Here is a 25,314-nt window from a genome sequence, read left to right as displayed (position 1 = left end):
GGATCACTGAACTTTAAGCACAAGGGCAATTTAGAGATTAGGGTTAGTCCATCTAATTTTACAGTGTGACAGACGTTACAGATACTGTACTACACTGGGTCAATAGTGTTTGTGAATGACCTGTATACCTAAATTATACACAAACAAAAAATCATTTCAGCAAAGTGTACACAAAGTCAAACCCTCTTTCAATATGGTTTGCTGGATAAGAATAGAAGAGCTCAATTATGTCACAAGACAGAGCTAACCCTGTAAGTTATGGCGACAAGTTCCCTCTTTTTCTCTTTCCATACCACCAAAATGAAATGAAGAACAGTCAGCTGTTAAGCACTGCCACACTTTCTAACGTCATCTATAGCAGGTAAATGGAGTTATCCACTGCTATAGCGTCAAAGAGTGTCTCCTGGCAATACTCCCAATGGTTTGTTTAACAAGAGTGCTGTGAAAGCTTAGCTAACTTCTAAATAAACCGCTAGCATCTGCTCAAAGACTGTAAGCCAACCCCTTGAGCTCTATGGCCCAGCCTATAACAGTAACGTATCATGGCTGGCCAACAACATTGTCTCTGATCCCAACCATGTCCTGAATAGTGAGCACTATTGTTGCCATCAAACCGGACATACAGGGTTCCACAATTTAATAGGGATAGACTAAAACCTCTTTTGTGCACCAGTCAATTCTAAAAACTAAATATGGAGCTTCATCTAAGACCAAATTTACGTTGAAGAGACTTGTATTTTTTGTGCTTTTCTGAGTGATGCAAAAAAAATTCAGACTTATAAATTATTATTATTATTAGCAGCAGCATGTTGATTGCAAGTTTGCAAGAATTCCTGTTTGCCTTGATACTTATGCCCACAGGCACTGCACAATGGTTGAAACTGCAAAGTCCTCAGAAGTCCCCCCTCTAACACAAAGTTCAGAGCCCTAAGGAAAAAACTGTGTCTGACATTAGCTAGTGGTGGGATTAATAGAAAACTTATAACGTGGCAAACAAGCATTGGTACACTGTATTGTTGTTGTGCTTGGTAGATCCAGGATGTGTGTGGCCTAATAATGTAACATTCATAGTAACTTTCTCAATTCTCCCCTTTCTGAATTTGGACCAGCTCACACATGGAAATTATTTCAGTAAATGGTCAGCATGATTTGTTTGGACCTTTTATCTCTTACAGAGTATTTTGGTGACATGAGGATGGGCTCTTTGGAATAAAAGCAAAATACAACAACATTTTGATTGTGGGCATGTAAACTTAATTTCTGACAACTCTTACTATTTCCAAAATATGGAATTCTACCATCTTTTTGAGGCCTCCATGGCTTTACATAAAATGGGGTTCTACTTGCAAATTATATGACACACCTGTACCCTACTTTGGGCTACGGTATCGATGAAAGGATAGGTCGAGTAATTACTGGCACCTTGACTTTGTGCCAACATGATCAGTGCATCACAAAAATGTATGACAAATCCTCAGCAGCTCCACTGTGTAAAACCTGCCCTCAATGTGAGCATGTAGTCTATAACTGGGGTAAGAGCACTGCAGGTAAAATGTCTGTGATCTAATGCTACCTTCGTTGTAGGCTACTGTCCACCAATGGAGGAGTGACCGACATAGCTTATGGTTGACCTAGCCACAAAACAATGAGAGTAATTGCCAGAATATTTCAGGCTTTGTCCTGTGGGAAACATTTGGCGGTCACAGTCACTTGACACCATTTAGGAATTGCTTATTAAACTTGGGGATCCGTAATTAGTTCCTCGTAAATTATGACATAGGATTTAAACAACCAACAATGAGTTACCGTTGACGAGTTATTTCACTTACAGTGACATAACGACCAAAAGTAGGCTTTGTCATATCTTTAAAATGAATTTTGTCTTACCTGATTGATGATGATTCCAATAGCCTACATCTAAGCGTCTGATATTGCAGGCTTACACAATTCCCTTATCCTGTAAATCAAGTGTTGTGGAAAAAGACGAGGTGTAATCTGCAGCCAATCCAATAATCTGATTTAATTGGAATCTGTTGCACTGTCCCAGGCACATAAGTTTACGTGAGCCTTTACAAAGATACATTCTAGGCCTATTTGGTTAAATGCGCCACATACAATATTAACTGTTGCACTTTAATACATACTTGATTTGTTATGATAATGGTGAAACTTTGCTATTCTCCTATTCAAACACACGACCGAAGCATCCAGCAATGCCCTCCTTCTTGTACAGCATCCATGTACCTGCCCCTACTGTTTGATTGACAAGCGAAACAGCCTGTTGTGATCACAGACGTGACATTAACCAACCAATGCCGTACTTTTTTTGCTCGGGTCACTCTCAGTAGTAGTCAAAAGTTGTGCCAGCCTGTCCCATGAGAATGCTGGAATGCTGTATAGCAACAAACCCCCTTTTGATGTTTTGATTGAAATAGTGAACATAAAGGTCTTAAGGTCAAGTTACTTTTTGATAATCCGACATGGACAAAATGTACATTAGCTACAGGACTGACATTAAAGATAAAAAAAAATAAAATAGGCCTACCCTATCCACATAGACAGTATAAGTAATGAGTGGCCTAATACATCTCGCACGAGCAGCATGCTCAGATTTTAAACGATATTCTACAGAAATGATATTCTGTTTGGTAGCCTAGACATTGGCCACGACAAAACCTCTTACATATAGACTATGTGACATAGTGTTACCATATAGGCTACATACCACAATATGCTGCAATAAGGACATTATTAACGTAGATAATAACAATTATTAATTAATTATTATATAGGTAAACACTGAAATAGGCCTGAAACATGATGTGTTCTGGTTATGTGTATAAATACCGCCACCTAGTGGTTTCTATAACCTATGGGCTACACAAAATGTCGTCGAGCGTGTTTTTTCCCTTCCCCAGCCACAAATATTTCAACCGATTTAACTGAAATGAATCACGAGCATTACTTGGCCTACACATAAACATCTGCGTTCATATATAGGCGGTATGAACACGGCATGGTATAATTGTACTTCATTGCACCTGAAGAATAGGCCTAGTGTGCTGCATTCAGATTATACTTACTTCTTAGTTGCGCATGTACCCTCCTTTGAGTGAACATGGAACGTCCAACAAGTTTTCAAATACCGCCAATCACACCCGACGTTAATTTGAACTCACAACACCATAGTCGATTGAGAACATTTCAGCTAATCATTATTAATGCCAACTTAATGGACGAAAATACTGAGTGCACTTCCTATCAACTGTTGGGGAGTAAGTGCTCACCTGATGGCTGAGGTAGTAGCCTACTCTCTTTAGCAGACAAATACAGTTACCAACATAAAAAGACCACCAATGACATCCATATCAACATATTTTAATAACGCGAGACAAAACAACAATTCTGGTGAACGTGCAAAACTGGTAAAAAAAAAAAAAGAAAAGAAAGGATCCAAGACAAATAGTCTTCTGTAAAAAAAAAAAAACAAGAAAACAAGAGGTAAATAACAGGAACCACATCGCTGCATGGAGTAGACATGAACATGGACAGAAAAGACCATGGAACATTCATTTACAAACATGTACATCCGCGGGTTAGGAATCCTTCACTTTTCGAGACCTTAATTGCCCCATCATCACCATCGTTAGCCCACAGGGAAGACCACCAGACTACATGCATCTCTGTAGTCTCTAACGTTATATGTTGTGACAATGCCTGGGCATCCTGACTCCCATCTCATCCTGAATCATACATTGGTGTCATTATGAAACGACATGTCTTACCAATCAATTTATTCCTTTCGACAGATTCAAATATATTTCTCAGGACTTTACTGGAAAACCACCCCATTTCACACTCCCATTCTGGAAAATTACCAAATTCCTGTGAAATTGGACTGACGTTTAAGATCCAGCACTCTGTCACGACCTGACATCTGATTGTAATCAAACACACACACACACACACACACACACACACACACACACACACACACACACACACACACACACACCACACACACACACACACACACACACACACACACACACACACACACACACACACACACACACACACACACACCAAAAAAAAATGAACTAATCAAAACTAGACCAAGGGTGAAAACTGGGTGGAAAATACAACCTTGAAAGTACAGATGAAAGAACTGTATAATTCTCAGTAAGGTTAGCTGTGACTTCATTATAACACGCTATTATTGAGGTGCAGCAGAGTAATGAAACAGTCAATGTTTATCCAAGGCCATTACTTAATCAAATATTCAGTTGTTATTTTCAAACACCTATGCACAAAAATAATCTTCATATAAGACCTTATGCATAAAAAACTAAAGTGAAACCATATTAAGTTGTCCAATTAAAGTATGACAACATTAAGCTCAAAGCACTAGTATAAGTGGGAATAGCAAGTCTTGTTCTTGGTATTGGTCTTTTTAGGATACTAAAAAGAGGGAAATACTTTAGATACTCCAGACAAATTACTAGAGTGGTATCATTTTAGAATTTTGACAAGTTAGTCGGAGAAGCTAAAGAATAAAACGAATAATCGTACTGCTTGTGCATTGTCCCCTTTAGTCTATGGATCAGTTTGGATAGAGGAACAGGAGATCCAACAGTTTCCTATTTAACACTCCTAACACACTGAGTCGTTCTAATCAGTAGTAGTCAGCCTATAAAACATTGCATTATACAGACATTGACATAACATTACATACAGTGCTTGACTTGGGAAAGAAAACATGCAGTTCTCTTCATGAAGCGTGTTGAAAATGGCCATTCAAATCCAAAACAAGAACATTTGACTTCAGTGCATTACACTTTGGTAGGTCAATATCTAATCCATTTTCTGCCCACTGGACCCAGCCTCAATACCTCTTTGCGGAGTCAATACATCACAGTTATGTTACCAGGGAAAACCGAAGATCGATCGTGATACTGATGATAATTGTCAGGGTAGTACACACGTCACTGAAAACAGAAAGTGGCTGAATGAAAGCTGTAGGCAGGGACGTTTTGAGGAGACTATGTGGCTGACCACACCATGCCCACGGCCACGCCCACGAGAGGAGCATCCTCAGGCGTAACACACAGTCGGCGGGGAGGGGGGAAACTATTACATAGCGCACATTAAAGCCTAGTGCGAAGCCAAGTCAAGCCACGCCACGACTGATCAGGCTGGGCATAGTGTGGTGAAGCTGAGGGCGGGCCTTTGGGCAAGCACTCCTGTGCCCACCGCATGGATAGGGTGGACTGGAGGAGGGTAGGGGAGTGGAGGGATGGGGAGGGGAGGGGACGGGGGCCATCACTTGACGAGAACAGTCTGAGCACAACTCTTCAGCTCGTACTCCCAGCGTGATGAGAGGGAGACGGAGGCTTGGCAACAGAGGGAGCAGCCAGGACTGTCCAGAAAGGGTCGATAGTTGATATGCTTTGCATGGCACTGGTCACAGAATGCAGACTTTTTTCGTTTGGGGGATTGCTTGAGGAATGAATGGATGGGGGGGGGGGGGGGGAATCCTGAAACGGTGTCAGCTAAGACGACTGGGGCATCAGCGTGCCTATGGTTCATGAGCCCAGCCCCAGGGGCAGAGAGTCACTGCGGCGTCCTCTAAGAGTCCAAAGAACCAGCTGCAACAGAAAGGGAACAGGTTCAAGTCAGCTCCAGGTCTGATCCACACAGAAACAGCTAAACTTTGCCACTACCAGTAAAGTTGCATTACTCAAGTGAATCACCCGTATAAACGGGAACTACTTGTTTTCCCTCAACTGTGCTGGCACAATTCTCAGAAAGTTTTCAAAACAATTCCTGGAAAAATGTAATAATGGTATTAGGAGTAGGGATGGGTATCGTTTGGGTTTTTTCCGATACCGGTACTTGATACTTTTAAAACGATACCGGTGCCTAAACAGTGCCCTAACCGATACTTACATTTTTTTTTTTAAAAAAGCACAAATCGAGGATTGACGACATTAAAGAAAGGCCTTTTTTTATTGCCAAGGCCAATTTTTTTCTTCAAATTGAACAATATATTAACTGTTTAAAGTATACTATGAGTATAAATACATACAAAACACTTGGCTTCAAACTACAGCTTCAAACTATGAATATTATATGAACTGTTAACAACAGTTTAAAGTATGTTTAAATAAATATAAATAAATACAAAACACACACACACTCTTTACAGACTACAGCTTCAAACTTATGAGCATATTTGCCTTTGGAGTCAAACATGTATTATTTAGTTTGCATTTATTTCATGAAATTTCACAACTTTCTGATTTGTTTATACCTAGCTATCTTTTCTATCTTGTTACAGTGCATGAAATGCCCTGTATTGTTATTCCTAGGCTTCCTCTTCTTGTTACTTTTTTCTGCGATTAATACAGCCTGAACGTAGAAACTTCATTCAAACTTTGTTGCATAGGTCTTGTAAACGACACTTATGCTATGTATTTTTCACTTTTGTAAACTTTAAACTTTTTAAGATATTAAAGAAAAACTAATCTGAATCTTCCCGTTGACTTACATTGGGCCATTATGACATCATAATAGGGTCATTAAACAGGCTTGCACCTGTGCTTCACTGACTGCGCCAATGTTCCAAGGCTCCTCTTCTCTCTGTCCCTCTCCATTCAACTGTATAACTAGGAATTTTAAGAGACACGTTCCATTCTCTACTTTTTTTCATTCTTTTTCTCTATCCCTCTCCCTCTACTCTCGCACTCCACCTCTCTGCTTCACTCTTTTTTCTCTCCTTCTTTCAATATGTTCCCTCTTCACTCTCTCTTTACTGTCTTTATCCAGAGCCACTCTTGTTCACTCTTCTCTCCTTTCTACTTTCTTTCTTCCACTCTTCTCTCCTTCTTCTTTCCTTTCTACTTTCTTTCTTCCACTCTTCTCTCCTTCTTCTTTCCTTTCTTCTTTCCTTCTTTCACTTTTTTTCTTTTCTTCTTTCCTTCTTCCACTCTTCTTTCATTTCTTCACCCTTCTTTCCTTTCTTCTTTCCTTCTTCCACTCTTCTTTCCTTCTTTTACTCTTCTTTCCTTTCTTCTTTCCTTCTTTCACTTTTTTTCTTTTCTTCTTTCCTTCTTCCACTCTTCTTTCATTTCTTCACCCTTCTTTCCTTTCTTCTTTCCTTCTTCCACTCTTCTTTCCTTCTTTTACTCTTCTTTCCTTTCTTCTTTCCTTCTTTCACTTTTTTTCTTTTCTTCTTTCCTTCTTCCACTCTTCTTTCATTTCTTCACCCTTCTTTCCTTTCTTCTTTCCTTCTTCCACTCTTCTTTCCTTCTTTCACTCTTCTTTCTTTTCTTCTTCCTTTCTTAACTTTTGCATTTCATGCACTGGTATTTCCTTCAGGAAATGCATTTTCTAGTTTATAGTTAATCTTGTTACTTGAACACACCGAGTGCGTGAAAGTGTACTGCCCCTTTAAGAGACTATGGCACCGTTTGCTATAGGCTACAACCGGTACCTACCGTTTAAGTTAGTTTGCGGTTGCAGATCTGCCCAGGACTCTTGCCTTCTCTCCCCTCTTAAGACGCAATTGTTTTGTTGCATTTGCTGCACGTCACGGTGTTTGAATCTTTTTGTGCGAAATACAGCCACACTTTTGACTGTTTACCTTTCGCTATTTTCTCTGTTAAAAGGTTGATGGCGAGCTCTTTTTGGTCTTGCGCTGTTAAATGGTGCCTGCTTCACTGTCATAAGACTGTTGCTATGAAAACACCAATGAGCGTGAACGCCACAGGACAAAGTTAACATTGGGAGATGGGGCAGTTTTAAATGTGACCCACGAAATATGCCTGGCAACAAAATAAAAAAGAATTCATACAGATCATACTTATACATACTTATACATACACTCACTTTACTGCTAGTTAGCTATCGCTAGTTTTCTACTGTTTTGGAACCAGCCTCCGTGTTTCATGTTGCAGCCTGAAATAATTCCTGTTTATAAGACAACATTTTACGTCAGTTTTGTTCATTTAGCTGCATGCTTTGTTGCTGTTATTCATTTCAATCGGCTCAGGCACCGAAAGGAAGCACCGAAATCTGTGTGACATTTCGGTCCGGTTTGTTCATTTAGCTGCATGATTTGTTGCCGTTATCCATTTCAATTGGCTCAGGCACCGAAAGGAAGCACCGAAATCTGCGTGACATTTCGGTCCGGGTAGGTACCGGTTGTATAGTCCCGCTGCCATTTTGGTACCGGTTCTCGGTACCCAACCCTAATTAGGAGTGCTGCAGATGTAAAGTGAAGTGAAATTATAGCATTGTATTGTATATTTGCTTTTGGCCTTTGGGTGTATTTCATTTTGTTATACTTATGCATTTTTTTTAAAAACAATTATGTGGTGTGTCCCTTTTTGGGGGGTTGAATATTCACAATTCTGTAGGGTGAGAGACCATGCTGGTAAAATCATTGCTGATGTTACATGACAATGGGACTACTCACAAATCTCAGGTGATCTTGAAAATGGGACAATGCTAGAAACTGGTGTAGAATAAGGAGTTAGAGGAATGAAAAGATCCTCCCTTTCCCCCCTCCTCACCGTCTTGAGGTGGGTCTACATTAATGTCTTCCGTTTCGGTGTCATCTCTCATCTCCTCATCTTCATCCTCTTCTTCCTCCAGCTCACTGGCGATGAGCTGTCTGGCCAGCTTAATATTAAGACCTTCGTTATAATGCATCTTCCTCATCATCTGAAACTGCTGCTTTTTCTCTGCCAGAGAGACAGACAAAGAGGGGTAATTAGTTGATGTGTCCAGTCCATTGAGGGAAGGGAGAGAGAGAGAGAGAGAGAGAGAGAGAGAGAGAGAGAGAGAGAGAGAGAGAGAGAGAGAGAGAGAGAGAGAGAGAGAGAGAGAGAGAGAGAGAGGGAGAGAGAGAGAGAGAGAGGTGTTGTGGAGGATGAGGCATCCCCAGGGGCTGAGTGCTGGGGAAGCAGAAACTTCCAGAAACATAACTCAGGCACATAAATAACAGCCTGGACGCTACGCCAGCAGCACTTCTAAATCCAGAAGCACTCAGAGGTCCTTTTAAATGTCGAAAACCACCTCAAATTTCCAAAGTTCTAATAGACTATAAGACACATATGATCTCATGCTCTCTATCATAGTATCTCTATCATGGCAATAACAGACACTTCAACATTGCAGTTAAGGTGATTTAGTATAATCAATACTGAATTAATGTTCAAAATACATGCCTGGAAATGTTTTCAATGCACACAATATCTGCACAACCCACAAATCTCAAAACAAAAGCCCCACCTTTCATAATGCATAATATTCCATAAAAAAGACAAAACTCCTGAAGGTTCCAGAACATTCAGCCTGAAATGCGATTTGCCTTTAGCCTTTTAAAGCAGTCCTCCTCCCTTATCCTCGGAGAGGGGGAGCGGTGCGGTGTGGTGCATTCATGGGGAACTGGTCAGCCAGAAAAGGGATTAGTCTGCATGAGCGCTGGGTCCATTAGTCTGCATGGGTGGCTTAGAGCGCGGCAGAATAGGGCCCACTCACCCTGCTCCCCTCCTCGCATACAGGTCACGCTCACACCACTGCACATTAACTGTTACCTTTACCTTTTTAATCTATGACCAGACCGGCCTACAATGTCTCTCAGGTTATTGTCTTAAAGCAAAGTGACATATGCTGATATAATCTGTAAAAATCAGATGAAAATCAGCCTTCACACTATCCTGTTAAATTAATCCCTTCAGATGAATAAATCCATAATATCATGACGAAAAGGCAGCTGGACATGAGGAAGCGTGCTGATGGCAAGTACAAGCCAATACTAACGGGAACGAGCCGGCTGTAAAAAGACTGCATGGGCTCCAGCTACTGAACAGGAGGGGAAAGAGCGGCTCACCTGCCTGACACACGCAGGAGAGCCTGGGGCCCACAGGGCGAAGGGAGGGCATGACACAATCTCCTGGGTTACAATATGCACGGATAGACTGAAGAGAAGTGATGGTTTATTGTGATTGTGTAGCTCATTGGTATACGCACAATAATGACAGCACACGTGGGCAGGGGCGGACTGGGACAAAAAAATCGGCCCGGGCATTTTGAACCAGACCGGCCCACTAAATTCGATAACACACCTTTTTAATCTCGAATGTCTACACCAACCAGGCTTATAGCTAGCAGGGCGTCTGCCCTATAGTCTACTAAAAAATAAGAAGAAACGGGACGCCCTACTTTTAGGCAGGACGGCCTAAAGACGCCCTATTTTTCTCCCGTTTTACCTGTTAACTTCGCTGAATGTGATCAAAATTCACCGTTTCAGTCGCTTCAGTGCTTAGCGAAGTCTAGAATCATACATATGACCTGCCAATTAGAAAATACAAATAGCATTGCTGTACGTTACATCATGATTCCAACGAAACATTGATTCACGGGCTCGCAGAAGCTCCAGAAGACAGATGTCTCACCGCACGTCACTGAACCTACTACTGTATGAGTTCAACAAGAGTTTGTGTGTTAAGGTGTTGGTCTTAATTAATCTAAATGCAATACACATCATACACTTTAAAGCTTTGTTCAGAATACGGAGGTATAAGATCGGTCGATATTTTCCATGAAAATAGCGACTGAAGAACCCCCTGTTCTCGTCTCCGAGAGGACAGGCTGTATTGCTCCCTTTTCTAGAAGGGAGTCTATTTCCTCCTGTAGGAAACGCGCTTGATGAGGTGGCATTAACGTTTTAACTACGCCCCTGAACTTCGGGGGGGACTGGAAAACTGGAGCGTATAACGGGCTATCATAATTCGGTATCTGGACAAATTGGCATATTTGCGGAATACCAGGGTTTGGGAATACTGGGCTTTCGGAACAATTGACATGGCACCGCGCACCACTCAAACACACAACATAGAGTGTAGGCTAACGGCTGGCTGTTTCAGAGTACAGTAGGCTGAGGGCTAGCAACAGCTACAGACTTGTCTTGTATTTAGCTATGCAAACGAACTTGGCCATAGAACATAGGTTCTAAGTCAAACATATTTTAGAGACGTTTTAATTCATGATCAGTAAGCTTACCGTAGGTCGTTGTATCGTATCTCCCTGGCTGTAGCCACCAGCACTGTCATCCACGGGAGCTGATGGCAAAGTTTAGCTAAAGGTAGAAGGTGTTTGCTGATATGATTGGACGAGACCCTAGTCACTCAAGAAGACGGCCAATGGGCCGCAGACTAGCGTGCGCGTGTCAAGCATGTCAAGGCCATGGGCCACGCTGTTTACCGTCCTAATGCATTATGTAGGCAGGTCCAAATCGAAAGGGGTTTGTGTTGGGTCAGCCCAGGGGATGTGATTGGGCCAGCCCAGTGTCAGTAGGGCCGCTGATGAACTAATTTCGTGGGCCAGCCGGTCAGACCATTATATGGGGAAAAAAATAAAAAATTAAAATTCGGGACCATCGGCCCATATTGCACCCCGGCCCAGCGGGCAAACGCCCGGTATGCCCGATGGCCAGTCCGTCCCTGCACGTGGGGCTACATCTAGACATAGATAGAAGGATGATTGACAGACAGGTACATTAGAGAGAGAGAGAGAGAGAGAGAGAGAGAGAGAGAGAGGAGATGGATCGATACATAGACAGACATGCGAAGAGAGATAGATCTCTGTGTACCTTGATCCTCAGGGCTGATCTCCTCCTCTTCCTCCTCACTGCTCTCCTCTTCCTCCTCCTCCTCCTTTCTCATGAAGCGAGGTTCTGTGCCTTCTGCCTCAGCCAACCTGAAAGAGAGAGGGAAAGACAGAATGGAAGAAAGAAAAAGAAAAAAAGAAAGAAAGAAAGAAAGAGAGAGAGAGAATAAGCACAGACAGCAGATGTGACACGAGACACAGTGAACAAAACTCGCACACAGCCACAGGCCAAAGGAAAATGTCTAAATGGGAAAGAAAGAAACAGGTCAGATATTTCTGGACAGACTTCTTTTCCTTCGCTCAGCTGGACAAAGACGAACGCGTGCTTTTGCATGCATTTCCCTACACCACACCGTATGCCAACTGTAAAAAAGGCTCTGGGTTTATGTTCCATTTAACACATTGTTTATATTTTTCGCGATTGGGGACTCTTAGTTTGACATGGTCAGCACCGGCGTCATGCTCCCACATTGTTTTATTTACCGTGTCGCGTTGAGACAGCAACTGCATGCCTCTTATGTGTTAAGAACGACAAACATTGAAGGCCCTTGCATGCTTCTAAAGGGAGCATGAATTGCTAGGTGCTTACGCGTTGCGTTGGGGGTGTTGCCAAGCAATTCACACCCAGAACAATAGGCTTGCGTAAAATGGCGCAAGTCTAGAAAAAGGGGCCGACGCACGCAAGACGTAAAAAGTCGCGCAAGGGGCTTGCGCGGCCTCTTGCGCTTGCGCTTACGCCTCTGAGCATAAACCAAGCTTAAGTTTGACGTGTGCGTCTATGAAAGTTGTAAGTGTTCTAATGTCATGTCAATTTCTTATAATAATCAATGTTATATGTATAGAGAAGTCATTGTTTATCGTTAGTGTTGAATGAGTAAAGGAATGCTAGCATTTATGTGTGAATGATGTTTATGTTAGCTTGTTAAAATAGCCTTTGTTGTTTGTACACACAGAAGATCTCTGTTAGAGGATTCTTATACTCCTGATATTCCTGCGCTTTCAATACAGATTGATTGCCTCAGATCTTGTCTCCTGAGTTATTCATATTCTACCTGCACCTCCTCTGCCCTGAACATCCTGGCCTTGAAGTAGTGTTATGGCCGACACTCATGATTGTGTGTGATTATACATTCGAACAATACAAATACAGTCCTACCCCAACCCATACCGCTTTACCCCTCTATTAACCCTCACCCACGCCACCTTTTCCAGGAGCCCCAGCAGAGAACAGTATTTACCAAACAACAATTAAGAGTTAAGAACAGATATCAATGAGATCTCCTGAAGGTAAGGCAGGCTTCTGGACGAAATCACTGTTGAGATTGGGCCTGGATCCATTCCTTTGAAAGCCCTGGAGCCTAAAAATAGCCGGTCAGGTAAAGTTGTTTGTGTGTTTGTGGCATTTCTAAAGGGCTGCGGGTAGTGAAAACATGAAAACACAAAGGATTTAGAGAGAGTTAGTGTCAGACAGCCTAACAGCAGAAGAAGAGACGGAGGGAGAGATGGGGAGGCTTGTAGAAAGGCAATGAGGAGAACAGATGGAAAAAATAGAAGAGACAGAGAGAGAGAGAGAGAGAGAGAATAATGGGTACAGAAAAATCGACAGAAAAAAGAGACGGAAGAGAAAGTGAGACAAGACAGTGTGTGTGTGTGTGTGTGTGTGTGCATGTCGAGGACCAAGTATGTGAGGCAGACACATAAACATAAACAGACCATTAAACAACTGAAAGTCTGAGCAAGTTAGGCCAGCAGCCCTTCCATCACTGAGACTGCACCATAAAGAATAGTGCATGCTCAGCATGCGGGTAAACAGTCGCAGACGCAGTAAAGCGGCTGCTAGCCTCCTAGCTGGGCAGGAGTGTGTGGTGAGCCTCTCCATGCCATGACACCCACAGCTTCATACTGGATACTAAAAACACACAGATGTGAGATGGGCAGAAATTTCACACACACCATACGCACACGGTATCTACAGCTTAAGGCAAGTTCGATTTTTGAATGCCACTTGTAATGAAATTTCCGACCAACTTTAAAATCACAAAACAAAAAAAAAAACTGCAATTTTGACTCCATGTGTTCATAGCTTCTATTTCCAAAATGGCTTTTCTACATTTTGCTTTGCAGAGGTTTCACTGCACACAGAAAAGATGTAGTACTGTGCAGTACTGTACTGTTCTGAAATGTGTGTTATAACGATCCAATCACATATTCTGTTGCATCTACCTTAAAGTAAGATATTCCAACAAATTAAAAAAAATATATAATTTGCAAAGACACACTCCCCTGCACTGGTAACCTTGTTCCATGTTACAGTGCATCAGTTTACGTTTATTCCACCACTCTGTTTAAAGTCTGAATGAAAACGCTGCATTTCGGAGGGCCACATGGAGGACTAGATGGCCACTATCCCAAAAAGAAACAGGACTCTATATGGTAGCGTGCAGAAGACGAAACACAATGCTCAATGCTGGTAATACAGTAAGAGTTATACACCGTCTCACATCAAGTTTTTTGGATTCTGATCAAATGTTTACTTCTGATTTGCCTACTTGCAATGGAGCTAGAGTGCTTTGAACGTTTTCTCGAAAGGAGGTATGTCTGAATAATATCTATGGCATTCGGAACAGGTTTACTCTCATAGAGAAAATCCATTCTCCCCATCTCCACTGGTTTCTCTGATGTCTGTGTACATGAACTATAGCTATACTATAGATGGTCACACTCACACTATTTAATACATGCCCATGGTTCGTTCATACAAACACACGTACTTTCCTACTTTGGAAGTTACTTCCAGCTTTGATCAGGACATTATGACAGGGCAAATTAAATGTACAGCGTTTGAAACGCATCCTGCACAAAATATACCGTGTCTTGTATAAATTGCCCAACTATGGCGTGAAATCTTGGTTGAAGTCAATTTCATTGCATTTGCACTTCCCTATGTCATTGCTAGCTAGCAGACTCTACATCTGCGCTAAGCATGCTGGCCACAAATAAATGATATGAGTGTTGATGGTCCTGCTATCCTGTAAAAATAGATGTTGCCAATTATTTTGAGGTTTTAAATTTCAGTGTCAGAAAACAAATGATTCATACAATCCTACTTTCCACGTCTTAGCATTTTTCAGACTTTGAAGGATTGATTTAAGACATTTTAATACAGATTAAGGCTTTATTTTTAGATTAGATTATTTTAAGGATCCGCAAGAACCCTACTCTCTGCCTAATATGTGGGTCTGTCTGACAGACGGTGTGTGTGAATAAGGACTCAAAGTGAGTTTTGACTTTAAGGCAGATGTTGGAACATCTGCCCTGCCTGAGAGAGCCAGAGTAAGAGGAAGAGGGAGAGAAGGGGGGGGGTGTGCAGAAGATTAAAGCCTGAAGGAGAGACACTTTTCTTTCTTTTTTTCAAGTGTCACTCGAAACAAAGGGGTTGTTTTTGAAATATCGATATTGAGATTGGGGCCTTAATCTGAGGTATAGGCACCGCTGTACTATATGTTCTGCTGCCCCACACCAGTAGAGCTCGGCAACTGCTGCGTTCTGAGGGACGACTCCCTGCTTAAGGGGATGAGTAAACAGTGTATCAGTTACTATGGCCTCACACCACGCACTGGGCCTCATTCCACAGGTGTCTCCCAGAACATTACTCAATCACGCCACAGAAAAATAAGCTTCGTGTGGATATCTGCAAAGTCTGGGAGACCTGGGCTTGATGATGGGTACTAGATATCTGTCGGGATGTCATCCCTTGAAAGCCTTGCAGCTGTGTTAAGAGTTGGGACCCGGTGTTCATGTCACTTGACCAATAGAGAATCAGCAACCCAAATGCTTATTCTGCTTCGATTCTGTGCACTGATTGAAAATTTGAGTTGCCCGAGATAATGGGTTGCTCACAAAAAATTAAAATTGAGACTGGAAATGTATACAAACAGAGTAATAAGATTGCTGGATGCTTCTGAGCCCTGGTCTGAACCTATTCAAACTAGTTATGGTGTCTGGAAAGGCTTTGCGGGAGCTCACAAGTTATTATTTAACATTTGGAACGGAGGGGAGGCTATAGCATCAGCTTCTCTCATCACATACTAATCTCGTGTTGATATACCGATGCAGCAGTGTTTTTCCAATGAGCCTACTCTCCCTGGAGAAGAAAACTGGACCCAATGTCAACTCAAGGGCATTAAGACGACGAACTGATCTCTCCTGGAAGTCTAATCACAATTTCAAAAACACAAGTCAAAAAGTAGCAGTTCTTGTTACTGTTATGTCATGTGTTATGTTAAAAGTAGTCACAATAGAAATAGGGGGCTTAAGGAGCCATATCCTCTAGTCTGACAGGAAGCTGAAATCCCCCCCCCCCCTAAAAATCACTCAGGACTGCACTTTTATCACTTGAATTACGTTTAAGATTGTATTACGTATTTAGAACCACTGTACGTGAAACTTTATGTTAACTTAGTATTAGGAAATGTCTTGACTTATCTGTTGTGCCTGTGCAGTTTTATATGTTTCACCGTGGGAGAGTGGGAAACGTCCCATCGATTCCTTTGTATGTCTTGACATGTGAAGAAATTGACAATAAAGCTACTTTGACTTTTGACTTCAACTTAAGGGCCTGCGGTGTTCTCATTATTGTTGAAGTGTACGATGACTACAGCACAGTGTTATTTCATCACCTCATAAAATAATCTAATCAGCTGTTCCAGAGGGAGAGAAAGGTGTGGTCACTGCTTGCATAAGCAGTCAATTGTAGGTGACGGTGTGCAAATATGACCTTAAATCTAACCTGAACTAAACTACGCACACACACACAACGCTGTCCAAACACCCAAAGAATCCTTGTCAAAACCAATGGACACGTATGTCTGATAGAGCCAGGCAACACTATAATGGAGAGGTAACCTGGCATGTAGCACTTACTTTTTGGCGAGGTCATCTACCGTGACCGCGTTGCCATCTGAGTCACTGAGTGCACCTTCGTCGTCCTCCTCCCCCAGCATCCTACAGAGGGTGCAAAAAAAGGAGAGAAAGGGAGGTTTGGTTTGTGACTGAGGACACAAGGTTTAAGGGCCAGAGGCACCGAGCGTCCTGACAGATCAGGTTGCTCCCTGAATCTCGCCGGTGCCCTTGGTCTCTTGACACAGCAGAAATTCACCCAGAGATGGAAAGGGAAGGGGCTCAGCCCTCGACCTTACCCCCAACCTGCAGCGTGAGCACCTTCCCTGGGAAACTAGTCTCTGCTTACACTAAGGCCACCCCCTTGGTGGACCAATATTAACAGTGAACTGAACGAAGCTGACCAGTATGGACAGACTGCTCTTTCAGAAAGGACACTACATTTTGTCTGCAGGGCTTTATTTTCCATACCCTGACAGCTTTGAATTCCACCCACATTTGTATCATGCAATAGGTGAACTTACCGGTTGTATGGTGTGCTGGGCTCGTCGATCTTCATCAAACCATAGTCCTTATCAGCTGGGTGATACGTGGCCAGGATGTTCATTTCATCCCATTTCTGTGACTTCTTCCTGTAAGAATAGCCCAAAGTTGAAAATGAGTGCTCTGTAGGTTCTGCCATTAATACTGGCACCATTACTCAAAGGACACGTTATATTTCATCCACGCTTTTGCCCCAGTTTGAAACTTCTAAAATAAACACATCTTGAGCAACTATCCCTACACATCAATCACACTGTTACCCCGATGTTAGGTTAAAGCAATTATTAAACACTGCTATTATTCACCACCACATAAAACATGAAGGTGCGTGTGTGGGCAACAGATCTGCAAAGCACAGCAATGTGCAAGGAATATTCACTGCCGCGGACAGTGTTGGCCTGGGCTGAGGGGAGTGTTAATGCGACTGCCGGCTGATAGCGGGAGGGTGCCAGACTGTAAATCTGGTTACTGCAGCTGAAGTAATCCTCCTCCACAGCATTCCTGCCCACAGCCCTGGTAAACACAGTGCTTGAGATGATGCCCAGTAATCAGAATAAGGCCTGATCTACCATGTACCGGAAAACCCCAGACTAAAACACCAACATGATCCAGCAGCACATTCATGTTTGGATTTATTCTCGCCTTAATGCAGGGCACCTTGCCAATTCTTAGGCGTAATAAGGCTTTTAAAGTGAACCAGGACTAACCCTTTCGCCTTCTCATTATGAACCATAACAAACTGGATTGACTCACCACAGAGGTAGGTTTGAAACAATACCTCTGTGAGGTCTCACTGAGCGATTGTAACTGTGTCAGGGAGTGCAGACAGCCATACTGGGTCGGTGGGGGGAGGGGGTATGTGTGTGTGTGATGATGTGACAGCGTGGTCCAGGGCTGGAGGCGGGGAGTGTGCTGGTTTTTGTGTGTGTGTGTAGGCAAAATTGTTATACAACTCATGAAGCAGTGGTATTGGGCTACAATGCAACTAGGGAAACTACTGATAAGCAGCAATATATCTTTGCAGCTGCTACTCTGCGGACTGCTAACATTCACATCAGTAAATTTAAACCATATTCACAGATTTACTACAGGCAATTTAGCAAATATGCAATGTGGCATCTTTGCACTAGATCAGTCAAAACTGATCCGAGGGCAAAGAAGTCATAAATCGAGGTTGCTGACTGAGAGTTAAAGAGTGGATCAGTTGAGTAACGTGAATAGTTTTACAAAGTCTGTGTAAATTTAATGAGGACCAGACCACGGCCTGTATTTTCAGGAACTCCCAGAATACGGTCCCTCACACTCAAGGTAATCACTTCCTGAAGCAGATGTGTCTGAGTGTCATTAGCCATAATGAGTGCAACAGGAGCGTGTCTGAACATACCACCTGACACCGATCTGTAACATAAAGCGTAACAGTGTACTACATATTTCATATCAGCATTCTTTAGTTAACACACACATTGGTAAGCAGTTGCTAGCTTGTGATAAACTCGTGTTAATATCTGGATATATGAACTCGTGAATATGAACTGTTTCATACGAGTTCCATACAGGCACCCTGAGGGTTTAAGTTCCCATTATAATTGTATAGTTAAATCGAGGAGACTATAACATCAGCTAGATAACTAGCTATCATTTCATGCAAATTGAACTCTTCCATTTAAATCGTTGAAGGTAATTTAAAGTGTCCTTAGCTAGCTAGTAAGCTAGCATAGCAACTATTTAACCGTATCAACCCGGAAACAACTTCAGCTGGAAAGTTTAATTCCTCAAAATCAGCTCACCAATAAAAAGCAGTCTTGGGTTCAAAGTGATCACAACCACTTGTATGATGTTAAATGGCTTCACATAGATATTAAACAATCCTCAGATAAATAATGTGAAATCAACGGAGCAAGGGCTTACTCTAATAACGATGTAATGTTAGCGAATGAGGGGTGAAAAGCTCCCCCTTGCTAATATTTAGTCTCCGCTGTTCGTCCAAAGCCAAATATATCCTTTGGTTCCCAAATAGCAATTTGGCTTTGAATGTGAGAAGTCGATCGAGCTATCTTCTGTCCCGTATTTTGAAACAAACATTTTAGCTTCAGCATTGGTCTCCCACCATTATTTATCACTTCACATTTCGATTGAAAGTCCCGTTTTCAAACTCCCGCACGCACGCCCCCTTCATTGAGGCAGAGATACTGCTTTTTCACTGCAGTTTTATGTCAGATCAGCAAGTCTTAATAGCTTCTACACAGACGTGAAATACATTAACTATTATATGGATAGAAAGGGCATATAATAAAAGTGTCTACAAATATTACAGTGGTAACAGACAATGAGAAAGCAAAAGGCATGCACTCAACCCAGTTTGTGAGGGATTGCGCAAATCTGAACTGAGACGCTCGTCGCTGCCTCACCTCGCGTTCTCCTCTCTGTTTCACCAGGGCATGAGCAAATTCAGCGATTTTGATTATAAAAATGCTTAAAATAATTTGAATCCTACAGATATTACATATATAGCACAGATCAGTAGATAAATATTAATATTTATTTTATGTTGACTAATGTTCAGTGCTTAGTGACCATGTGTTTGGGTAATAAAACACTTTTTCGTGTATGTCTGTGTATAATTGTATGCAACAGGGAAAAAAGGAAATTATAAACTCAAAATACTGCAGTTATTTTGCAGAAAAACATGTCTTAATACGACCTAGATTGCATCTCAGAGCATGTGAACTCTCTGGCTTTTGGGGGCCTCGACGGCCCCCAGACCCCCTGCCTAAAAATGTTTTATTTACCATTGCTACTACTTTATGAAACACAATGTTGCCAGCTCTGCACACTGGCCGAGGCCCTGTCAGATGATGGTATGGATTTTACATGTGGGAGTTACATCCTGGAGCCCAAACATCAACTTTCATCTACTGTGCAGGTCAGGCTGTCTCTCTCGTGTGGTGATCAAGGCAACACCTGCCCAGCCCTGTTATCGAAATTTAAGACGGTCTTGCCCTGCTGCCACATTTGTATTGGGGCTGGAAAAAAGCACATTGTGGCCAGACCCTATGGCGAGCAGAAATTAGCAGTGTTCATGTGGTTTAAAGAGGCCCTGCAGTTGTATTTTCCTTAATTTAACTTAAAGTGTTAGTGTTAGTGTTATTCGACCCATAGCCCTGTTGTACGAGGTCACCATGTGCTGTCCGTAGGAAAAACAATGAGAAAATGTGGTACAATATAGAGCGAATAGTGACCCGGAAGCTAGAGCTTGCCTTATGGGCCAGTTGGCTTTTGTTTCAGTTTCAGTTTTAATGTCCCATGAATAGGTTAGCTTTAGCTGCCAGACCTCTATTTGCTCTGAGTTGTACCAAATGTTCTCATTGTTTTTCCTACTTATAGCAGGCAGTAATGTCGGACAACAGGGCTATGAGTCACAGAACACCAGAGTTACACTTTAACTAAACAGCTTCGGAGTCATGGTTCTAAAACATTTTCCGGGTTGATTGGATGTTGTCTCGCTACCTTTTTTAACGTTTGTTCAACGTTTTGTAGGTTTGTACATATACATTGTACAGAGTCTTGTAAGAGTTGATACTATTAAATGTATTAATGAAATATTGATTGAGATGTCTTCAATGCCAATGGTTCCGGTTGTATTGACTACATATTTTGTTCATATAAAAATGTGTGTGTGTGTGTAACATGCTGGAAGTATCCATTGCTGCTGTAAAAAAAAAAAAAAAAAAAAAAAATCTATCACTCGCTGCCACTGGAAAACTGAAAAAAAAAAAAAAAAAAAAAAATTCCCTACCTACCCATGACCTTTTTAGGTCTAATAGAGTTACCATGAGTGGCAGGACTGTTAATCTCAGGACGAAAATTACTCGTTAGGAATGAGGGGGGTAAAGGACATCCTTTCGCTGTGGGTGTTCATGTAGATTCAAGAAGTCTCAGAAATCACTCAGCATGTCGGTTAATGACTGTTCACTGTTCCAAAGGCCTTATGCACCACAGCAAAAAATGGAGGACATGCGGATGTGACTACAATTGGAAAAAAAGAAAAGAAACAGTAATAGTTTGGCCAGAACAATGTTGGTGCTACTGTGGACATGTGGACAGTCCACTCATTATGTAGTGTGCATCACTAGTTCGCTGTGAGGTAAATCCATGTGAAACACAGAAATAAGCTGTGCTCTCCTCCCTAGATTTGGTGCTTGGCTGCACATGCAATCCTTCAGGAAACCTTTTTCCCCTTTTCTCTGTCAGAGACACATCCCTATAGCAGACATGGCAACGGTTCCTAAATTTGCCAAAAGCAATCCAATCACTCAACATTCCATTTATGTTTTGCATGGATAAATGCAAGTTATGTAATTCCGAGAAATCCTTATCAAAGTGACAGTTTCACAGGCTGGCTCCGCCCGCGTATTGCTCCTAGATCCATCTTTTCACTCAGATTACAGTCTGGAATCCCTGTTCGCAAGATAAATCACAATGATGTTAAAGCAGTGATTTTGCAGTGATTCTGTAGTGACTTTGCAGCTAGATTTAGTGATTTTTTTTCCTGTTAAGTGACTAGCGACAAATCTGGTGACTTCGACACCCGTTTTCCTAGTCAAGCAACATAGAAGAGAGGAAGGGAGAAAGGTGAGGAAGTATTGTATAGTATTGTATATGACTAAATCACGTAATCTAGCGTCATTTCAGAGCCAACATGGAGGGAAAGTGAAAATCTTTGTCTTATAATAACCTATATTTTACCTTCTTTTAAAATTACGAAATGGCTCCTTTCATTTCTTAAATGGACTACACCTCAAGTCCAAATTTTCCTTTACATACATACACACACACACACACACACACACACACACACACACACACACACACACATATGTATATATATATATATATATATATATATATATATATATATCAATAACAAAGCACACCAAAAAAAGCCTGGCCATCCCTCAGTCCACAGTCTGAAGACAACCCTCCTTTATAGGAGTGCCACTACAAATTAATTAAATGTATTGGACATGAATGCCTCGGGGCAGAAATGAACCATTTCCCACACATTTGACAAGTATACTTGGGAAAAGGTAGTGTGACCGTTGTTGTCAGTAAGGGCCATGGCAGTGATGTAGATGGTCATTAAAGGGGTGCGAAGTCGGCCCCCAACAGTCAAACTACTGCACACAATCGTTACATTAGTCACTGAGCAAGCAGCTTCAGGAGTGACAAAACATTGCCACTGTCTATGCGTTGTTTCAACAAAACAAAACAAAAAATGCCCTAGCTCAGTGGTGAGATCTGTACGTTAAATGCAAATCATATAGCTTCATAGTTCATGACAGCTATGACATGCAATGACAGAACTCTCTGATTTGCCAGCCTGTTAACCACTTTCAATTTATGTATCTGATTTCCACAATATCTAAAGTGCCCAAAAGCCTAATATTTTCCTAACAAGGAGAACTAACAGTAGCCATCAACCAGTGAATGTCAGATAACTTGACATCTAGCTAGTTGCTTCCTTGCGACAAATGCTTTAGCAGCCGTCATTAAAGTTAACTAGGTGGGTATAACGACACAAAACTGTAGTGCCACAATCGGCGAGTGGCTTGATTAAGGGGGCATTTCTCTAATGTTAGATTATCTAGCAGTATACATAAAACAAGTTGACGTTAGTCGCCAGGATATATTGCTATCAAGCTAGCTACTTATTCAGATAGCTATGATAGCCATTTGTTGATGGCATTGGGTCATATAAACTTCCTACCTTGATTACCAATACTAACTTCGAGGACCATGCCACCCCCCCCCCCCCCCCCCCCCCCCCCCGTTAATGAATCTGCCTCGTAGACACAAATGGGTTGTATCAACGAGTGTTCATGTCAACTCCCTCCACAGCCTTGGGCTAACATCAGGCTAACGTTGGCTAGGATAACGTTACTCACCTTTTCTATAGCATTCAGCCAGTGATTACCAGCTACCGTTAGACACTAACAAACTCTCTAAAAGACGAAAGGTAACTGATTTTGTTCAGTATCGTCGGATCACCACAGTGAACAATCGAGCGAAACTGTTACTACGAACCAGCACCATTACTTTTGCCTGTCAAACTTGTGACGTCCCTGTTAACTTAGCAATACAAGACAACGTAACCCACTAACGTTTGCTAGGGTAGCTAGCTATCTACCATCAGTGATGGTAAAATAAGTGAGCCAGGGTAGCATTAACGTTTGTCTGTCACTTACTGTTGGTCATCTTCTAGTATGCCCAGCTCTGCTTGCTCTGGATTCTCCACCGGGACTTCGGGGGCCCTTTTGATACTGCCCCCACTGTTTCTGTTCTTCAAAATACCTTTAATGGGCCGGGGAGCTGCCATTCCAGAAGGTTACTTGCTAACCCACTTGACAGGGCTCCCAGTCTATTAGGTTGCTAGACTTCAAGTTTCAGTGCCACTTCCTTCAGACAAAAGAGAATTAACATGGGTAGCTAACTAATTGGATAAAGCTAGTACTCAGAGAAACGTGATGCCATGACCATCAGCTTCAACAGACCTAACGTTACTTGACTGTACTCTGTGCCACCCTCCCTGAACTTGGCGTCGTTCCGGCGCGATATCTGTCTACCGCCGCCCCTCCGTAGAGCGCGCGGTACTAGATCATTTTTCGAATCTCGCGAGAATTGAAATGGGCGAAAATGTCGTTGATTGGTTGTTTCATTGCCTTCAGGGGTCCTATTAGGATGTCTATGGTTGCCCCTAGCGTATTTGATGTATGGTTGCAGCTTACCTTTCTTTTCGAGCGCACATGCACTGCTTCCAATGAGTGCTACTTGATATGTACAACATGTTTACACAGTCGGAGGTCATACCCTTTTGGCTCACGCCCCTTAGAGGTATGCATGCTTAGGCCTATTTGAAAGGGCAGGATGGTATATTACTTCAAGGGTTTTTATGCTAGAATAAACGTAAGTTATACTTAACTGGTTTAGGCTATATAAGAAGGTGCCTTAATTTCAGCGAGTCAGCTCAACTTTAATCGTCGATGACTAGCACCATCCAAGCTTGCAGCATTTAGCATAGCACACGCATGAAGATTAGAAATAGGCGGTTATAGGGGTCATTCTACGAGACGGGTGCCTTTTCCACTTTGTAATTTTCATTTTTTTTAGGACACTCACATTATGAAAGACATATTAGACCTCTAAAAAACATGTTTGCCCACCTCAGGTATTAAATCCCTAAAAATGATATCTGTTTTATTGCAACGGCTTACCAATTATCTTTCAATGTTTTTAAATTAAGACTGTTTGAATAGTCAGAGCACTGCAAGGACGCTGCTTTACATTTCAGGTTAAAATGTAAACAAATTAATTTGTGCCCAAGTTGTGTGTATTGGGGTGAAAAAAAAAATTCTAGATATATATCTCGAATATATTTCTGCTTTCATTATGTTATGTTATTCAATATGTTATATATTACCCTAAGGGTCGTGGTGGTGATTGCAATTGCAATCCTTTTGCATCACCTCGATACATTTGCGTTTCCGAGAGAGTGAACGCAATTGCTTTGTTCGTGTATTTTGAGATGGTCAATGTTATGGTCATTTTTATGCTCACATGGAGTAAAAGAAAAGCAGGAAGTTCAATAATTATTTGACATTATTTCAAAGTAGGCCTACTATTATTTTCTTTGTCAGTTCCCCCCCCCCCCCCCCCCCCCCAGATTTAAGCCTAGCTCAATCCTGTTTAAACCCATATCTAAATGGACTATAGTGGAAGAGGGGGTACTTACTGTTTGTCATTTAAAAACAAACTTATTCAAACAGTTGCTTGTGTTATTTACTGCAAGTTAATTAGTTTAGTGTAGAAAACACTGACACTAAGAAAAACCTACCTATATATACACATTCCAGTGAGTGACATTGCAGGTTGTCTGAGGCTATTACAGAAGTGGTGGTTCAGTTACTGTTTGAAAAGATAACCAAAAGATTAACTTTGTTCATAGTACTGGCTGCATTTAAGTGATGTCATGACCAGTGACCAATTTTGACACATTCCTTTCGGGTTGCAGGTTCATGCTAGCTAAACCTGGAAAAATAGTTCTTAAAGCAGCAATACGGAGTTATGCTCCAAAACTAGCAAGCCGACATGCAAAAAACCTTGCAAACACCACCAACGGTCCAGTTGACACTGATAAAA

At 41.8% G+C, this 25,314-nt stretch overlaps 1 protein-coding gene across 2 annotated transcripts; it reads right to left on the bottom strand.

Annotated features, from left to right (window-relative positions):
• Positions 1-3,362: 3,362 nt before the first annotated feature.
• ppp1r2 (protein phosphatase 1, regulatory (inhibitor) subunit 2) lies at positions 3,363-23,730 on the bottom strand. Of its 2 annotated transcripts, none has more exons than XM_080832565.1 (6): positions 23,364-23,730; positions 17,100-17,207; positions 16,600-16,680; positions 11,660-11,766; positions 8,480-8,747; positions 3,363-5,648 (listed from the first exon to the last, which is right to left on the bottom strand). In XM_080832565.1, exons 1-5 carry the CDS (start codon positions 23,492-23,494, stop codon positions 8,512-8,514), a joined length of 663 nt encoding a protein of 220 aa, XP_080688691.1. In that variant the 5' UTR covers positions 23,495-23,730; the 3' UTR covers positions 3,363-5,648; positions 8,480-8,511. The 2 variants fall into 2 exon arrangements, with proteins under 2 accessions (XP_080688691.1, XP_080688692.1); XM_080832566.1 differs by having other exon boundaries at positions 8,577-8,747.
• Between the last annotated feature and the right edge of the window lie 1,584 nt (positions 23,731-25,314).

This window comes from Sprattus sprattus (assembly GCF_963457725.1).
Source record: "Sprattus sprattus genome assembly, chromosome: 2".
Lineage (NCBI taxonomy): Eukaryota > Metazoa > Chordata > Actinopteri > Clupeiformes > Clupeidae > Sprattus > Sprattus sprattus.
Note: the sequence above shows the minus strand (reverse complement) of the source record. Positions and strands in the feature narration are given on the sequence as shown.

Excerpts from the sequence above, each read along its gene's own strand:
- ppp1r2 (XM_080832565.1), bottom strand. The coding sequence starts at position 23,494 with ATGGCAGCTCCCCGGCCCATTAAAGGTATTTTGAAGAACAGAAACAGT. Across the intron at positions 11,767-16,599 it reads GTAGATGACCTCGCCAAAAA|GTTGGCTGAGGCAGAAGGCA; the intron begins GTAAGTGCTACA and ends TCTCTCTTTCAG. Across the intron at positions 8,748-11,659 it reads GATCAGCCCTGAGGATCAAG|AGAAAAAGCAGCAGTTTCAG; the intron begins GTACACAGAGAT and ends TCTCTCTGGCAG.